This window comes from Somniosus microcephalus, chromosome 3 (genome assembly GCF_052327205.1).
Source record: "Somniosus microcephalus isolate GS21.2 chromosome 3, FLI_Smic_1.0, whole genome shotgun sequence".
Lineage (NCBI taxonomy): Eukaryota > Metazoa > Chordata > Chondrichthyes > Squaliformes > Somniosidae > Somniosus > Somniosus microcephalus.
In genome coordinates, this window is record NC_140989.1 from 284,212,453 (window position 1) to 284,231,838 (window position 19,386).

The 19,386-nt window shown below is 47.4% G+C and overlaps 1 protein-coding gene across 3 annotated transcripts in view; it reads left to right on the forward strand.

Moving 5' to 3' along the window:
• Window positions 1–19,386, forward strand: part of atg4c (autophagy related 4C, cysteine peptidase) — an 83,295-nt gene that overhangs the window by 55,618 nt on the left and 8,291 nt on the right. The window contains exons 10-12 of one of the 3 annotated variants that reach the window (XM_085982682.1): window positions 5,806–5,882; window positions 6,660–6,779; window positions 12,847–12,988. In XM_085982682.1, coding sequence (XP_085838808.1) covers window positions 5,806–5,882; window positions 6,660–6,779; window positions 12,847–12,975 — 326 coding nt within the window. In that variant the 3' untranslated portion in view covers window positions 12,976–12,988. Of the gene's footprint in view, window positions 1–5,805; window positions 5,883–6,659; window positions 6,780–8,640; window positions 8,775–12,846; window positions 12,989–19,386 lie in introns of all 3 variants that reach the window. The other 2 variants (XM_085982683.1, XM_085982681.1) reach the window with 2 other exon arrangements.

The window sequence follows — 19,386 nt, forward strand, 5'->3', positions numbered from 1 at the left end:
GTTCACTAATGTCTTTCAGGGAAGGGAACCTGATGACCTGACCCAGTCTTACCTATACCTGACTCCAGTCTCAGAATATGTGGTTGATTCTTGATGCCCTCTGAAGTGGCCGAGCAAGACACTCCGTCTTAAACAATCACTTTAGAACACAATCGCAAGGGAAATAGTGAATGCACCTATTGGCAATGATGTAGACATCAGATCAAGACAAGACTCCAGTAATCCCAGCCCAGTCAACCCTGTAAAGTCCACTTCATTAACATATGGTGTCCATGTTGGGATAGCTGTCTAATCAGGAAATTGGCTGACAGTCATACTTAGTCGTATCTATCAGCCGACATTCCAAACTCTGCCATCACCATCCCTTGGTATGTTCTGTTTCATCAAGCAGGATAGATCCACCAGAGGTGGGGGCACAGCGGTATACAGTTGGATAGACTTATTCCTGAGAGTCCTCAACATTGATTCTGGTCAGACATAGCCATTAAACACATCTGATGATTACCGCCTATAGCCCTCTTTACCCCCCACCCCCCAACCCAACTGACGAATCAGTACCCCTACATGTTGTACCCGAAGGTCATATCTGTCAGACTGGGACTGCAGCAGGTGCTGGTAATTCAGCTCATCCTAACCAATCTGTCCACAATAGCATTGGAAGGATGACCACCACACAGTCCTTGTGAAGACAAAAGTCTAATCTTCACATGACATTCACCATTCTGTAGTGTGACACTACTGCTGTGCTAAGTGGTGCAGACTAAGGGCACATTTAGCAGTCCAAAACTGGACATCTATGAGGTACGGTGGTCAATGAGCAGCAGCAGAATTGTATTGTACCACAATCTAACCTCATGGCCTGAAGCATCCCTTACTTTTCCATCATCATCACACCGGGAGACCAAACCTGGCTCAATCAGAAGTGTACAAGGGTGGATCAGTTTGTGAATTCCAAAAGTACCTCCCAGTCCTGCAACCTGCACCACCAAGAAGGACGTGAACAGGAATATCATATGAACACCATCCTCTCCAAGTCACATAGTATCCTGATTTGTACAGATATAGCAGTTCCTTTATTGTTGCTGGGTCATTGGCCCGGAATTTGCGGACAGTGGTGAAGCGACGGCGCTTGCCACTGACCTCGAAGAAAGCTGCCCATAAAGATCTAGTGATCTCTGTGGTGTGAATTTCAGCTCTCCTGACCTTTGTTTGAATTTGGCGCCAAATCAAGCGAATCCTAAGTGCCAGCAACAGTGATACCATCAAGCTGACTGAGCAGCCAAACACATTGAAGAATTCTCAGACAGCAAACAAGGAAGTAAAATGCACAGATTCTAATTTACTTTTTTATAAATTTTACAGTGTGAAATTAGGATTAGGACATACACTTATGATTAAGGTAGAAGCTGAAATATCAAACTTTAAAAAATATATAATGTTAAAAACTTGTAATTCTTAATAATGGAAACATTTGATATTCCACAAATATAAAATTAGTTTTTCAGGGCCAGGGCAGTTGTTCAGCAGTCAGTATGCCATTTTAAAACCCAGTTACACCTCTTTCAAGAAGGCTTAAAGTTTTAGGGGGGTTTTAACAGCGATATTCCATCGTAAAGGGGGAAGTTTTCATCCTTGTATGTGATTTCAACTGATTTCTGGCATGGGGAGTTCCCCAGCACAACCTGTGGTGGAGCAGTGAATGACTGACTGACTGCAACTTCAGGATTTCTATGTTTATCGACGCATGTGCTAAATCCTGAAGTTGCAGTCAGTTTCAGAGGGGTAATGACGCCAAATGTTCACAGTTTCGCCATCATTACCACAGCAAAATCCGGGCCAATATCTTGGCATTTCTTACTTAACACCTTCAGCACAAGGACTTCAGTGGTTCAAAGAGAAGGCCCATCACCACCTTTTCAGGGCTGTCTGAGAAGGGCAAACAAATGCAGCCTTGTACACCATTATATTTGATATTTAAGTATTGTTGTAATATGATCCATCATATATTAAACAAGGTCGTAATTTAAAAGACATGAATATCCAGCTCAGGTTACAAAGGAAGAACTTCCTTGAGGAAGTAACTAAAGTAATAGACCGGGGAATGTCTATGGATGTAGTTTATATGGACTCCCAGAAGGCATTTGATAAGGTTCCACATAAGAGACTTAGCTAAAATTAAAGCTCATGGATTTGAAGGCAAATTATTGACCTGGTTAGGAGATTGGTTAGATGGTAGAAGACCAAGAGTAGGGATAATGGGCATGTACTCAAATTGGAGGAAGTGTCTCACAAGGATCTGTGCTGGGGCCTCAACTTTTCACTATTTATTAATGACTTTGATAACACAATAGAGAGCCATATATCCAAGTTTGCCAATGACACAAAGATTGGTGGTATAGTAAGTAGTGTAGATCGGAGCATAAAATTACAAAGAGACATTGATTGATTAAGTGATTGGGCAGAACTATGGCATATGGATTTCAATGCAGGCAAGTGTGAGGTCATCCATTTTGGACCAAAAAATGATCGATCTAAGTATTATTTAAATGGTGAAAAGCTAGGAACATTGGAGGTACAAAGAGATTTAGGGCTCCATGTATGCAAATCATTATAAATGTAGTTGGTTTCAAAAAAATAATCAAAAAGGCTAATGGAATGTTAGCCTTTATAGCTAGAGGGCTAGAATATAAAGGGGTGCAATTTTTGCTACAGCTGTACAAAGCCCTGGTTAGACCACATCTGGAGTACTGTGTAAATCGGAGATTGATTGTTCCTATGAATGCTGTTGTTTCACCCTTGGATTACATCGAATAGTTAGATATTGTACATTGAATTATATTAAAATTACAACACACAAACAGGCCATTTGGCCCAACCAGTCTGTGTTGGTGTTTATACTCCACATGAGCAATAGTCCTAATCCCCTGTGCCCGTCTTGTTCTAATATCCCTTACTGTCAATCACCTATCTAATCTATTCTTAAATGTTGACATGGTCTCTGCTTCAATCACTAACTCTGACTGCATTCCACAGCCTTGCTTCTTTCTATGTAAGAATAAGTTTCTCCTGCTCTTCGTCCTAAATCCTTTGCATTTAATCTTATATCTATGTCCCCTGATTCTAGACTCCGCCCCTCCCCCCGCACCCCATCAATAGAAACCATCTGTTTTTGCCCATTCAACCATCTTATCCTCGGAGCTTCCTTTGGTCTTCAGAATTATTTACTGTGCCTCCTATTTTAGTATTGTCTACAAAGTTGGACACCGCATCAGTAAACTAAGACGCTTGGAGACTACTTAGGAGAGTGACTATTATCACTATACCTGAGAGAATATCTAAAGCAAGATCCTAAACTTGTAACATGCTGACACCTGCCTCCAATGCCTTGTACGAGTCACCATCTATCTATATCTATATATATAAATCGGTCGATCTGTCTGTCTGTCCTTCTGTCTTTCTGCCTGTCTGTCTGCAGGTGCGCGTCTGGGCGGCTATGCGCTCGAAAGTTACAGGGCGTACCTACGCGTGCGTTACGTCGAAAGAAAGCTTACCTTTCCAAAACGGTTTTAAGCGTATTTACGTTTCGGCCGGGCTAAAATCGCGCCCGCGGTATCCGAAAAACCTTAACATTCCGCTCATTAGCATCTCATTATCCGCTCATTAGCGACAGAGTGACCTCGAGGGCGACCAATCGTACGGCGGCTTGCTGCCGCGTGCGGCCGGGCCCTCCTACGGTCGAGTGACGGGACGATTGACCAATCCTACGCTTTGGTCACCTGACGGTCGACCAATCGGTGTGTGTGTGGGCGGGCCTTATCGTTCTGAACCAAGGTGAGTCGCCGCCATCTTGCTTCCATTTTTCCTGCTTTCTGCGTCTTTCTTTTCAAATATACATTTCCACCAAAATAAAATTGAATTTATTAAATTGTTTAAAAAAAAATCACTCATTGTAAATATTTTCTCTAACCTGAACATTCTTTTTCCTACCTTTCCCCGTTTTTTTCTTAGGCCTGAAAGCCTGCGCCTTTCTTGCCCAGCCACGCCCGAGCTAGGTGATTGGGCTTCTGCTAAGCTCCTCACCCCCGCCCCCCCCCCCCCCCGTGTCACGTTACCCAGGGCAACGGCGTCAGCCACGAGGGTCAGGGTGCACGCGCAGCAGGAGCAGGTGAGACGCGGCGTCTCTGTTCCGCGCTCGGCTCGGGCGGGGGAGGGGGGGCTCTCGACAGTGCTCTCGGCCTTGGTGAGTGTTCCGCGCTCGGCTCGGGCGGGGGGGGGCGGGCTCTCGACAGTGCTCTCGGCCTTGGTGAGTGTTCCGCGCTCGGCTCGGGCGGGTGGGGGGCGGGGCTCTCGACAGTGCTCTCGGCCTTGGTGAGTGTTCCGCGCTCGGCTCGGGCGGGGGGGGGGGGCTCGGCTCGGGCGGGGGGGGGCGGGGCTCGGAGAGCAGGGCTCTCGAGAGTGCGGGGCGGGGGCTCCGAGAGCGGCCCCTTCCTTCCCCCCCCCTTCCCCCCACCCTCCCTTCCCCCCGCCCCCGCCCTCCCTTCCCCCCCCCCGCTTCCGCCCCCGCCCTTCCCCCCCCGCCCCCGCCCTCCCTTCCCCTCCGCCCTCCCTTCCCCCCCGCCCCCGCCCTCCCTTCCCCCCTTCCCCCCCCGCTCTCCCTTCTTCCCCCCCCCCGCTCTCCCTTCCCCCCCCCGCCCTCCCTTCCCCCCCAGTCTCTCTCTCTCTTCCCCCCAGTCGCGCTCTCTCTTCCAACAACAACATGCCCTCAAAAGCCTCGGCACCGCCGGGCACTCCAGCTAGTATGTAATAAATAAAAGGATCCGTCTGTCTGTCTGTCTATGTCTATCTGTCCGCTATACACTCAAAAGTTATAGAGCGTACCTACACATATGTTATATCAAAACAAAGCTTATGATTAGGGGAGTGTCATAGGTGTATTTACTTTTTGGTCAGACAAAAATTGTTCGGACAGTATACAAAAACGTTCAAAAATCCGCTCATTAGCGGTTGACCAATCCGACCGCTCATTAGCGTTGAGTGACGTGATGGTTGACCAATCCTACAGTTCAGTGACCTGATGGTTGACCAATCGGTGCGTCACGGGGGGGCGTTTCATTCCGTGTGTGGGCGGGACCTAATCCTGCAGCCTCCCGAAACGTAGCCGCCATTTTTTTCACTGCTTTTACTCAACAGCGAGCGGGGCAGCTGTGGCGGCCCGCCGGAGCGGGAGGTGAGTTGGGGTCACTCGGACCGGGCCTGACAACCGCTCGGCCTGAGACACAGAGCGCGGCAGCGGCCGGCCGTCAACCGCGCGGCCCTGTAAACTGCCGTTTTACAAAAAAGCCTTGGCAATGCTGGGCCCCCCCCCCCCCCCCCCCAACTAGTTCTCTATACATTAGCCAGCTGAGACAGATCCTGTTCTTTCCGGATATCCCTGCACGCGACCTTTTCACCATGAGTCACTGGATAGTGGCTGATTTTCTTTCTCTTCGTAGCAAAGAGCATTGAGGCCAAATGATTGGAACTCAGCTATACACTGTTCCTTTACTGACTCTTGTTTTTTTTTTTAAAGCAATTTTTGCAAAATATTAAATAAGATTGAAATTGCTATGTAAAATTTTGCTTGGACAGTGCAGTTTGACAATTCAGATTGCAATCTTGTCTGAAAAGAGGCTTCAAACAACCAACAGTGTGTTGGCAAGCTAATGTGTTGGACATTATTTTACTACTTATACATACTGTAGAGATGAGGTTGGAAGAAGATGTCTCATTAGGTGTTTTTGAATTTCTTCTGTTTTATCCTTCAAGATGACAGTTTGATTTACATGGATCCTCATTACTGCCAATCATTTGTGGATGTCAGCACAAAGGATTTCCCACTTGAGGTGAAGTTTTGTATAAAATGCTGACTTTATTTTCTTCCTTATTTTGATGTGAATTTAAATGATTTTGTTTTGTGCTAAAGTACACTTTATTCCTAATGTAAACACAATTCCAACTTAGCCAAAATTACTTGTCAGTAATGTAGAAGTTGGAGTAGCTTTTGCTTTTTTCCATTAATTTATTTTTTGTAAACTTGGTGAGGGATGTTCATGATGCAGGAATGGAACATATTTCAATTTCAGGCACTTCCAAGTGTGGTGTAGCACAAGTTACATGCAGATTAAAACTCTCTCTACAAGCTCCGACTTCACGAGCATGCCTACTCCACCAGTGTGATAATTCCATTTACCAATGTAGCCATCCTGTGTCCTTTCTGAATGAGATTGGTGCTAAATTACATGCAATTCAATACTGTGGATGTACACAGCTGGGTTGAGACTGGCTAAGACTCATTTCATGTAGGATCCTTACAGTGATGAGAATGAAAGGAAGCATTCATCCCATCAGCCTGGCTGGACTGGAACCCAAACCCCAATAGTGTCCAACTTACTGTACACTGCCCCACATAAGTTTATTTACATAGTGTTGTACAGTGAGACAATTGTGGAGTGGATGTTGTAACAGTAATTATTACCTGGAGTGAGTTTTCCCTAGAAAAATACATATTAAGGAAAGAAAGTTAATGTTACATATAATTGTATTAGACTAATCTGTTAGTGAATCAGTGGAACTGGCAGAGCTTTTGCTGATGGACTAATTCTGCTATTTTGTACTTTCAGTCATATCACTGTCCTTCTCCGAAAAAAATGTCATTTGGTAAAATGGATCCCAGCTGCACAATAGGGTTTTATTCACGCAGCGAATATGATTTTGAAAAAATAATTGATGAAGTAACAAAGGTGAGCAATAAGAATTGTTGATGGAATAAGCTGGGACACTGGCACCAGTTCTAGGACAGGAAGGAGCTGTACCGATGGGACAGGAAGGAGCTGTACCGATGGGACGGGCTCCACCTGAACCGGGATGTGACCCGTGTCCTAGCGGAAAGGGTAAATAGGGAGGCGGCAAAGGCTTTAAACTAGTAAGATTGGGGGGGGGGGGTGGGTGGGGAGGAATCTACAAGAAAGGTAGCCAGCCTAAATATAAACAAAACAGGAAAAGAGAGCATAGGAAAGATTGATGGCAAGGGAATAAACAGAGATATAGAACAGGAGTCTAAAAAGACGATTAAACATAAAGTGAGAGGAAATCCTATTAAAATGAGTTAAACTGTCTGTACAGCAATGCACACAGTGTTCGTAATAAAACAGGGAAACTGGAGGCGAGGAACCAGACATAGTAGGGATTACTGAGACATGGCTACAGAAAAATCAGCACTGGAAATTAAACATTGCAGGGTATAACATATTTAGAAAAGATAGAGAGGGGAAAAGGGGAGGTGGAGTAGCTGTACTTATTAGGTGTAACCCCTTCACGGTTCTCTAGATATATATGAGATGTGGTCTCTGTTGTAGACAGTATTCTATAGTCCAGTAAGGAGATCACTACTACAATGGCTTAATTCTAATGATCTTACTTTATAGTTTTAACGTCAGACAGTATAAGAAGATTACGGGTCAATGACCTAAATTAGACATTTGCATACATTAGAATGAATCTAGACATAATAAACATACATTCTCCATTTATATGGATTCAAAGGAGAATCTGTCCCTGTGTCCAAATTCGAGTGCACTCTTTCGTTGGCGCGCTTAAGTTGGAGCTCATGGTATGTATAATGTCTGCAAGACTTATGACTCCGAACCCCTTCGTTGAATTCTCTTCACGATCACTGAATCCCACTTTGAGTTCTGGATGCAGAGCTACTAATACGAAGGGCGGCGGCCGAGTTTGGAAGCCCGGGACGGGATGCGGCAGCCATTTGCCTCCTGAGCCCTCTTTTCAGAGCTCCTGCCCTCCTCTTCCAGTCGCTCCCGTTTCCCGCTCGAAAAACCCGACTCCACCCCTTCCTCCTGGGGTTTCTGCCTGGAGACTGCGCAGCCTCACTGTCTGCAACAGTTGATACTGGTGCAGAATTATGGAAAGTCTGCTCTTAGTCACATTGTGTCCTTAAAAGTTCTTGCAGTACCTTCACATGGGCAACTTTAACCCAGGGATTTATAGCAATGATAATACAGTGTCTAAGTTAAAGATTGATAACCATACTTAGCGTACATAACATTTCCAGTGGGTATTATACTCCCCCCCCCCCCCCCCCCCTTACCAAATATAGGCATGTCCCCATGACTAATGAACTTTACACATAAGGGGTTGCATGCTTCCCAACCATGTATAAAGGGAGGTAACATATCGAACCGTAGGGGCTATCATTACACTTGGCACTCCTAGTGTACTGTATGTCAATCTTTCAGGAACCTTCTTAACTCGCTGTGAGCTCCTTATTTCGGATACCCGGTCTTCAGTTCCTTCAACTACGTTGGAGGCATTGGTTCCTTTGTTATCATGCCTTTCAGTCTCTCTTATCTCCTTCTCGGAAGCATCTGGTTCTTCCCAGACCATGTCCAAGTCTGAGCTAAATGGTTCAGACAATTCATCCAGATTCTGTCTTATGCGTCTTTCTGGGAGGTCGTACCGTAGATCCCATCCTTCATCTTCCGACTCATCAGGTTCCTCATGATCCACACACTGTGTCATGGGTTTTCTGTCTTCTGCAACAAAGTTTTCCTGGTTTCTCGTTTTTTTCATTCTTCTTCTCTGCAGGGTTCTCCTACTAGGTGTCGGCTCATTATCCGCTGGCGGATCCAGACGCACTTGCTGTCCCAATGGCAGGATATGATTCCGGTGCAGTATTTTTATGGGTCCATTCCCACCTGCAGGTTTTAGCCGAAACACAGGTAGTTGTGACATTTGACTTTCAACAATGTAAGGTGTAGAAGCCCAGCGGTCTGCTAACTTATGTTTCCCTTGAAGTCCTAGGTTCCGTATGAGAACTCGGTCACCAGGCATGAGTTGGGAAAAACGGATCTTCTGGTCATACCTCTGCTTATTTCCTTTATTCTGTTTGGCAGAAACAGACTCAGCAAGTTCATAAGCAGCTTGCAATTCCTTTCTCATGTCAGATACATACTTGAGGTAAGTTCTCTGTGATGTGCCATCACTGGATACTCCGAAACACAAATCCACCGGCATCCTCACTTCACGTCCAAACATAAGGTAGTACGGTGAAAAACCAGTAGCGTCATTTTGGGTACAATTATAAGAATGAACAAGATGTCCAATGTGCTGACTCCACTTGTTCTTTCGCTTTGAATCCAGCGTTCCAAGCATGTCTAACAAAGTACGGTTAAACCGCTCAGGTTGAGGATCTCCCTGAGGATGGTATGGAGTTGTTCTTGACTTCTCAATCCCGAGCATGGACAACAACTCATGTATAAGTCTACTTTCAAAGTCTCTACCTTGATCACTGTGTATTCGCTTTGGCAGTCCATAGTGGATGAAGTATTTCTCCCACAACACTTTGGCAACGGTGGATGCTTTCTGATCCTTTGTGGGAAAAGCTTGGGCGTAGCGAGTATAATGATCTGTAATGACCAAGACATTTGCGGTATTGCTGGAATCGGGTTCGATGGACAGAAAATCCATACAGACAAGGTCTAGAGGTCCATCACTTTGCATGTGAAACAGAGGAGCAACTCTTTTAGGTAAAGTCTTTCTCTGGACACAACGTGCACAGGACTTGCAGAACTCCTCAACCGCAGACTTCATACGCGGCCAATAGAATCTGTCCTTGAACAACCCATAGGTCTTATCTACTCCCAGATGACCTGCGTCATCATGCAAAGACTTCATCACTATTTCCCTGTACTTTTCAGGCAGGACCAACTGTGAATGACATGGTTTAGTGGATGGGTGAGTGATTCTACACAACACTCCCTCTTTAATTTCCAAGTGGTCCCATTCTCTTAGGAGCAGACGACAGTCAGGATGTTTTGATTTGTCGATCTGTGTAATACCACCCAGACAGAGAGCTGAAAACACCTCATGAATACAGGGATCCTCCTGTTGTGCTTTGGATATTTCAGATGAACACAACATGGGTAAGTTTTGTACATCCAAACTGGAAAGGTTGCAAAATGCCTGGGGAACAGCATGCATTGACGCTCCCAAGTGGTCAATCTCTCGGGCATGAAATGAATTCTTTGGTCCAGATACCACGGACATCTGACACATTACTTTCACATCTGCTGAAGCAACATCTTTCCACTCTGGTTTCTGGTAGTGTGGGCGACGAGACAGAGCATCTGCGTCAATGTTTTGGTTCCCAGGTCTGTACCTGAGACTAAAGTCGTAAGCAGATAGTGCAGCAAGCCAGCGGTGGCCGGTGGCATCAAGTTTTGCCGAAGTCAACACATAGGTTAATGGATTATTGTCTGTCCTCACTTCAAACTTCGCTCCATACAGATAATCCTGCAGCTTATCCACCACCCCCCACTTCAACGCCAAGAATTCTAGCTTATGAGCTGGGTAGTTACGCTCTGATGGCGTAAGACTGCGACTGATGAACGCTACGGGTCTCAGCCCTGCTCCTTGGTCCTGATACAACACACCACCCAACCCTTCTTGACTGGCATCCACGTGTAGCACATATGGCAGCTGTGGGTTTGCAAAAGCCAACACGGGGGCTTGAGTAAGACTTTGCTTTAAGGTGTGGAAGGCCTCTTTGCATTTCTCATCCAATCTAACACCAAAAGGCTCAGAGGGTTTGAAGTAGTCCTTGTTCTCTTTACCTTTAGCCTTTTTCTTCCTCTCGGCTGGTGGGAGGTAACCAGCCAGCAGCTGATTCAGAGGATGGGCCACTTTGGAGTAATCCTGCACAAAGCGCCTGTAATATCCGCAGAACCCAAGAAATGGCCGCAAGGCAGTCACTGTGTTCGGTTTGGGCCATGTGGTAACAGCTTTGATCTTGGATGGATCTGTGGCTACTCCATCCTGTGATACAATATGCCCCACATAGGACACGGATGTTTGGCAAAACTGACACTTGTCCAATGATAGCTTGAGACCTTCATCCTCCAGGCGACCAAGCACTTTCAGCAACCGAGCTTCGTGTTCTTCAAGGGTTGCCCCAAACACAATGATATCATCCAAGTACACCAATACTTCGAGCAAGTTCATGTCCCCAACTGTTTGTTCCATTATTCTTTGAAAAGTTGCTGGAGCGCCTGAAACTCCCTGTGGCATCCTTTCAAATTGGTAGAACCCAACTGGACATATAAAGGCTGTCTTTTCTTTGTCCGATTCACTCATCGGTATTTGGTAGTATCCACTTCTGAGATCCAACACACTGAACCACTTGCTTCCATTAAGACAAGCCAGTGCATCCTCAATTCTTGGAACGGTGTATTGGTCGGGAATAGTACGTCTGTTAAGCGTCCTAAAGTCCACACACATCCGAATCTTTCCGTTCTTTTTCCTCACCACCACTATAGGAGATGCATAAGGACTCCTGGACTCGGTAATGATCTCAGCTTCTTTTAACTGCGACAGGTGCTGTCTCACTGCTTCGATGTCAGCTGGTGCCAGCCGTCGAGACCTCTCCCGAAAGGGTTTATCCTCGGTAATTCTGATAGAATGGCGAGTACTCTTACTACAACCAACATCAAACTCATGAGTAGAGAAAACTCCTCTCCGCTCCATCATCTTCCTGACTAATCGGTCCTTCCATTCTTTAGGAACGAATGAATCTCCAAAGTTGAAGGAGGAGGGTGTCAGATCTCCGGTTGAGTTAACTTTGGACTCTTCCTTCACATGTGACGACAGTACATTTACAGGAAACAGATGCGCAATCGTCATTCCTTTCCTCAATGTGATTCCTTTGCCTGACATATTCCTCACGGTCACTGTAACTCTCCTTGACCTCACAGCTGTCGGGGTCTGCAACTCTGGTCTCACCAGAAGCTCATTTGGAAACCGTGACTCTTCTGCAGGATCATCAGGTGACTCTATCAGAATGGCTTCAGTACCTGGCGTTCCAGGGAATTTTGGTATCCCAGGGATTCTAGCCACTCCTCCAGGACGCAGGGTGATAGGTTTGGCTCGAACGTACCACACAGTTCCTCTTTTGCTATCATCTACGTCGGAAGAAAGTTCAGGCAGTTTCTCAAAAGCCTTTTTGAAAACGGTGAATGTGTCTGGTGCTCAAGAAGTTTTCACCTCCCTGCTCTTTGCAGCTTGTCAGGAGTCGTCTCACTATGGGTGTATTACTGCCAACCAGTATGGAAACCTCACCTTTCACCATGGGGTCAGGGCAAACCAACACAAGTGCATCAATGGTCTCAGTGGTCCCTACATCAGCTTCCAAGAACTCCAACATCAGCGACAAATAGCCATCATATGGGTAATCAGCAGGACTAAGGCCCCAGATCTGCAGAAGACTGATTGGGGTTAACGGCAAATGCGTCAGGTATCGGTCATAGAAGGATCTGTACAGTATGGTAACCTGAGAACCCGTGTCGAGGATAGCTTTAGTATAAATGCCTTCAATCTGTATTGATACAGCAGAACTCGGCCCTACTAAACCTTCAGGTATGATGTCTTTCATATCCCCTCGTCTATTATTGCACTTAGCGGAACGTGTCTTAACTACAGGGACAGCAGGCCGTTCCGTTACTGTGCCCCTTTGTAGTTTCCCGACTTCTTGGTAAGTTTTATGAGACAGTCATTTACTTTTTTTAGATTTTCCTCACCTCTACATTCTCGCTTGAAATGTCCATCCTTTCCACAGTTATAACAAAAGACTCCAGGTCTATCTCCTTCATGGGGATATCCTTTAGAGGAATCATTCATTTTGCTGTTAGACTTCGCAGGGTGTTCAACCTTTTGCGCCCGTGCGTCATCCCTTTCTGTGTTGGGCTTAGACCGAAAATATGCCATCTCGGCTCTCATGACATTTATTTCCTTCTTCAGCTGTTCCATCTCCGGGTTGACATCACCCTTAGGAGTAGGAACTGTAACAGGAGTCACAAGCTTGGACATCACAGCACTCTTTGCTACATTCCGGGCCTGAAGCATATCCTCCTCCCTGACTTCCCTTAGCAGCTCAGTGAAGGTAGGTGGACCTCGCAACTTATGGGTCATGCGTATGCGAAGAGCAGTCACGTCTTCGAGCAATGCAACGCGCACAACCTGTTCAATGCGGAACCGATTCATTTCAGGCAACTCAATCCCTCTTTTCCGTAACATACAATGCAGCAGTTTGTCTATTCTCAGCAGATAAGAACATAAGAACATAAGAAATAGGAGCAGGAGTAGGCCAATCGGCCCCTCGAGCCTGCTCCGCCATTCAATAAGGTCATGGCTGATCTGATCCTAACCACCAATCTACTATCACAGAACCATCTCCTGAATCTAACAGAATTAGACACACGAAATAGGAGCAGGATCAGGCTACATGGCCCCTGGGCCCGCTCCGCTACCCACAGGGCCATGACCGATCCGAACCTAGACTCATGTCCAAATTCCTGCCCGCTCCCCATAACCCTTAATTCCCTTTACTGCTAGGAAACTGTCTATTTCTGTTTTAAATTTATGTAATGATGTAGCTTCTACAGCTTTTTGGGGCAGCATATTCCATGGACCTACCACCCTCTGAGTGAAGTAGTTCCTCCTCATCTCAGTTTTGAAAGAGCAGCCCCTTATTCTAAGACTATGCCCCCTAGTTCTAGTTTCACCCATCATCGGGAACATCTTCCCCGCATCCACCCGATCCAACCCCTTCACAATCTTATATGTTTCAATAAGATCGCCTCCCATTCTTCTGAACTCCAATGAGTAGAGTCCCAATCTACTCAACCTCTCCTCATATGTCCATCCCCTCATCCCCGGGATTAACCAAGTGAACCTTCTTTGTACTGACTCGAGAGCAAGTATGTCCTTTCTTAATTATGGACACCAAAACTGTACGCAGTATTCCAGGTGCGGTCTCACCAATATCTTGTACAACTGAAGCAATACCTCCCTATTTTTATATTCTACCCCCCTAGCAATGAAAGCCAACACTCCATTGGCCTTCTTAATCACTTGCTGCAACTGCATACTAACCTTTTGAGTTTCGTGCACCAGGACCCCCAGATCCCTTTGTACTTCAGTACTTTCCAGTTTCTTGCCATTAAGATAATAACTTGCTCTACGATTTTTCCTGCCAAAGTGCATAACCTCACACTTTCCAGTATTATATTCCAGCTGGACAGCTTCTCTCCCTCACACTGGAATGTGCTTCTGAATCTGACCATCAAATCTGAAATGGTTTCAGTAGTTCCAAAGGCAGTTTCTAGAGCCTGCATGTAGTCAAAGGAAGTAGCAGAGGTGTTCTGCGCCTTTAAGAATCTTACAATGTCAGCAGCAGGACCCTTAAGGCTTTCTACTATTCTCTGCCTCTTCACATTGTCACTGCACTGCCATTCCTCTAGCAGAGGCGGGGTCTGCTCAGCCCAGGCGTCGTACTCCTCTTCCCCACTGGGAGTTGGTCTCACTCCTGAGAACATACGGAGCTTACGGTATCCCTGAGCCTCGAAGGGCAGATTGGTGCATTTATCCACCAGAGAATTAATGGCACTGACCAACTGAGTGTTCATATCCAGGGCCGAAGGACCTATCAGACCTTTGACATCAGCAACAGTCTTTCCTTCTTGTCTCAAGAATGACAACAACTTGGTCTGAAACCCTTCTTCTTCCTTAGTAATAATAGGGACAAACTGAACTGGCCAGGGACCAGCCTCTTCAGAAAGCCCAACTGCCTCAGGTAAACCATGACCTCTCAGGTTCTCTGATGTCTGGATCAACACAAACTGCTTCTTGGTAGCTGTATCCAAGCAGCGCTCAACTATCCTAACCTTTCCAAAGGCTTTGACACAATTCAGAGCCCTTAGCAAGACATCATCAGGGTCATCGTTAGCAACACCATTCAGCACAATGGCATGGGTAGTAGCTATCTGCTTCCGTTTGCACCAAGCTTCAACCTCAATAACATCCATCTTTTATGCTCAAACAGCCCAGTAGAAACCACAAACCACTCTCTTAGCAATGAGCATTCAATACTGTTAGTTTACTGACATAAATAGACCACAATCCCGGACGAGCCCCCAAAATGTAACCCCTTCACGGTTCTCTAGATATATATGAGATGTGGTCTCTGTTGTAGACAGTATTCTATAGTCCAGTAAGGAGATCACTACTACAATGGCTTAATTCTAATTATCTTACTTTATAGTTTTAACGTCAGACAGTATGAGAAGATTACGGGTCAATGACCTAAATTAGACATTTGCATACATTAGAATGAATCTAGACATAATAAACATACATTCTCCATTTATATGGATTCAAAGGAGAATCTGTCCCTGTGTCCAAATTCGAGTGCACTCTTTCGTTGGCGCGCTTAAGTTGGAGCTCATGGTATGTATAATGTCTGCAAGACTTATGACTCCGAACCCCTTCGTTGAATTCTCTTCACGATCACTGAATCCCACTTTGAGCTCTGGATGCAGAGCTACTAATACGAAGGGCGGCGGCCGAGTTTGGAAGCCCGGGACGGGATGCGGCAGCCATTTGCCTCCTGAGCCCTCTTTTCAGAGCTCCTGCCCTCCTCTTCCAGTCGCTCCCGTTTCCCACTCGAAAAACCCGACTCCACCCCTTCCTCCTGGGGTTTCTGCCTGGAGACTGCGCAGCCTCACTGTCTGCAACAGTTGATACTGGTGCAGAATTATGGAAAGTCTGCTCTTAGTCACATTGTGTCCTTAAAAGTTCTTGCCGTACCTTCACATGGGCAACTTTAACCCAGGGATTTATAGCAATGATAATACAGTGTGTAAGTTAAAGATTGATAACCATACTTAGCGTACATAACATTTCCAGTGGGTATTACATAGGGATAACATAATGGCAGTAGAATAAAGTGACGCAGCTATCAGCACGACAAAAATAGAATCCATATAGATAGAGATAAAAGATAATAAAGGATCAATCACACTAATAGGTGTAGTCTACAGACCACCTAATAGTGGAAGGGAGGTGGAGGAAGAAATATGCAGACAAATTAGGGAAATAAGTAAAAAACATAGAATAATAATCATGGGGGATTTCAACTACCCTGCTATTAATTGGACAGAAGAGGTAGGTTAAGGGAATAAGGGAATGGAGTTTCTACAATGTGTACAGGACTCCTTTCTAACCCAATATGTAAAAAGCCCAACTATTCGCTATTGGATCCAGTAATGGGGAATGAACTAGAGCAGATAAGAGAAGTAAAAGTAGGGGAACATCTAGGCAATAGTAACCATAATATAATATGCTTTAAGATGTGTGGTAAACCACTGTTTGTATTCCTGTTTGTATTCCACTGTGTACATGCCTGGACATGCCTCGGCTGACTCCTCCCACAGGTCCTAGTATAAAGGTGACTGCTCCCCAGCCCTTTGTATCCTGGACCGGTCGACCACGCGAGGCAGACCTCCATTCTGTTGTTAATAAAAGCCTTTAGTTACTCTTCTAACTCTCAGTCTTTTATGAGTAATTGATAGCGCATCAATTTTATTAACAACATTTTTATAATGGAGAAGATCCTCACACCAGCATGCCTGGACTTAGATCATCGGGAGGCGGACTCATCCACCAAGTTTACTCACTGGCTTAAGTGTTTCGAAAAATTCCTGACCGCCTCCGAAGCAATCAAATCGGACGAGGACAAACTGGATGTCCTGACCTCCAAAGTGAACCACCGAGTGTACTCGGTCATCCAAGACGCGACCTTGTACGCGGACGCTATCAAGCTCCTCAAGGACCAGTACACGCGCCCAGTGAACGAAGTGTACGCCAGGCACCTCCTGGGGAGTCGTAAACAACAACCTGGGGAATCGACCGTGGAATACCTTCAGGCACTGTCTGTGCTTGGCCGGGCCTGTGGTTGTAAGGATGTAAAGGCCGCCGTGTACACAGAGGAACTTATCCGGGACGCTTTTGTAGCGGGCCACAGATCCAATTACACCCGACAGCGACTGTTGGAGCAGAGTAACCTCGACCTCAACAAGGCCTCTGAACTCGCACTATCGTTGGATGCAGCCTACCAGGGCATGGATGCCTACTCCTCTGCACCGTGGACGCCGCGGGGAATGACAGCCTGGGACACGGTAGGACCGCCTCATAGCGCCGTGCCACCCCAGCCACACCCCAACAACGGCCCAACTACCGCAGCAGTGTCCCAAGGCCAGACAGCAGTGCCCCAAGGCCAGAAATGCTACTTCTGTGGCCAGGCAAAACACCCCAGAGCGCGCTGCCCGGCGAAAAACGCGATCTGCTCGGGCTGCGGGAAGAAGGGACACTACGCTAGCGTCTGCAGGGCCAAAGCCACCCCGAACCCCAGCAGCGCCGCGTGTGGGCCATGCGGGCCGCCAACTTGGACCTCCCCGGCCATGTGCGAATCATCGGTACAGCAGCCATTTTGGACGCCTCCAGCCACATGGGGATCATGGACGCCGCCATCTTGGACGACAGCCGGGACGCAGCAGGCCCCCGACACCATCTCATCTGATACCCGCAGCGACACACCGACCCCTACGCTGGCATCCGTTACACTGAACCAAGCGAGACCGCACCAACTGGCCAGTTCCGCAATGGACATTAAGGTAAATGGTCACGATACAATCTGCCTTTTTGACTCTGGGAGCACGGAGAGCTTCATCCACCCCGACACGGTGCGGCGTTGCTCTCTCCCAGTCCTGCCTGCGCAACAGCGGATTTCTATGGCCTCCGAGTCCCAGTCGGCGGACATCGGCGGCTACTGCGTGGTGACACTCGTAGTAGACGGGACCGTGTACGATCATTTTAAACTTCTGGTCCTGCCTGACCTCTGCGCTGCCGTCCTGCTGGGGTTAGATTTTCAGTGCCACCTTAAAAGTGTTACGATGGCGTACGGTGGACCCCTACCCCCACACTCAGTCCGCAGCCAGCAGCTTCCAAATTGCCCGCCGCGCACCAGGTGCAACCTCTCCACACTCAGAGTCACCCCCCCACCACTGTTTGCTAACCTCACCCCCGACTGTAAGCCCATCGCCACAAAGAGCAGGCGATACAGTGCCGGGGACAGGGTTTTCATTAAAACCGAAGTGGAGCGGCTCCTGAAAGAAGGGATTATTGAGGGCAGCACCAGCCCCTGGCGAGCCCAGGTTGTGGTCGTTAAGACCGGCGAGAAGCAGCGCCTGGTCATCGACTACAGCCAGACAATAAATCGCTACACCCTGCTGGACGCCTACCCACTCCCCCGTATAGCTGATATGGTCAACCAGATTGCGCAGTACCGCGTCTTCTCGACCATTGACCTGAAATCAGCGTACCACCAGCTCCCTATCCACCCTGAGGACCGCCAGTACACTGCCTTTGAGGCAAACGGCCGCCTCTATCACTTCCTTAGGGTTCCCTTTGGCGTCACCAACGGGGTCTCCGTCTTCCAAAGGGAGATGGACCGGATGGTAGATCAAAATGCGTTGCAGGCCACTTTCCCATATCTGGACAATGTGACCATCTGCAGCCGTGACTTGCAGGACCATGACGCAAACCTCGAAAAATTCCTCCGCACCGCCCAACTCCTAAACCTGACATATAACAAGGAGAAGTGCATATTCCGCACAAACCGCCTCGCCATCCTTGGCTGTGTTGTGGAACACCGGAGTCATCGGCCCCGACCCCGACCGGATGCGTCCCCTTATGGAACTTCCACTGCCCCACTGCCTCAAGGCCCTGAAGAGGTGCCTAGGGTTTTTCTCCTATTACGCCCAGTGGGTCCCCTACTATGCGGACAAGGCCCGTCCGCTGATCAAGTCCACCTCTTTTCCCTTGACGGCAGAGGCCCGCTTAGCCTTCCACCGTATCAAGGAGGACATTGCCAAAGCCACCATGCACGCAGTGGACGAATCCATCCCCTTCCAGGTGGAAAGCGACGCGTCCGACTTTGCCCTGGCCGCTACCCTCAATCAGGTGGGGAGACCCGTGGCCTTCTTTTCACGAACCCTCCAAGGCCCGGAGACCAGACACTCCGCTGTTGAGAAGGAGGCCCAGGCGATTGTGGAGGCTGTGCGTCATTGGAGGCACTACCTGGCCGGAAAACGATTTACCCTGCTCACTGACCAGCGTTCAGTTGCTTTTATGTTTAACAACAAGCAGAGGGGCAAAATCAAAAATGACTAGATCTTGAGGTGGAGAATCGAACTTTCCACCTACAACTACGAGATCTTGTACCGGCCCGGGAAGCTAAATGAACCCCCGGATGCGCTATCGCGTGGCACCTGCGCCAGCACGTAGATCGATAGACTGCGGGCCCTCCACAATGACCTCTGCCACCCGGGGGTCACCAGGTTCTTCCACCTCACCAAGGCCCGCAACCTGCCTTACTCTATTGAGGAGGTCAGGACCATGACCAGGAACTGCCAAGTCTGCGCTGAGTGCAAACCGCACTTT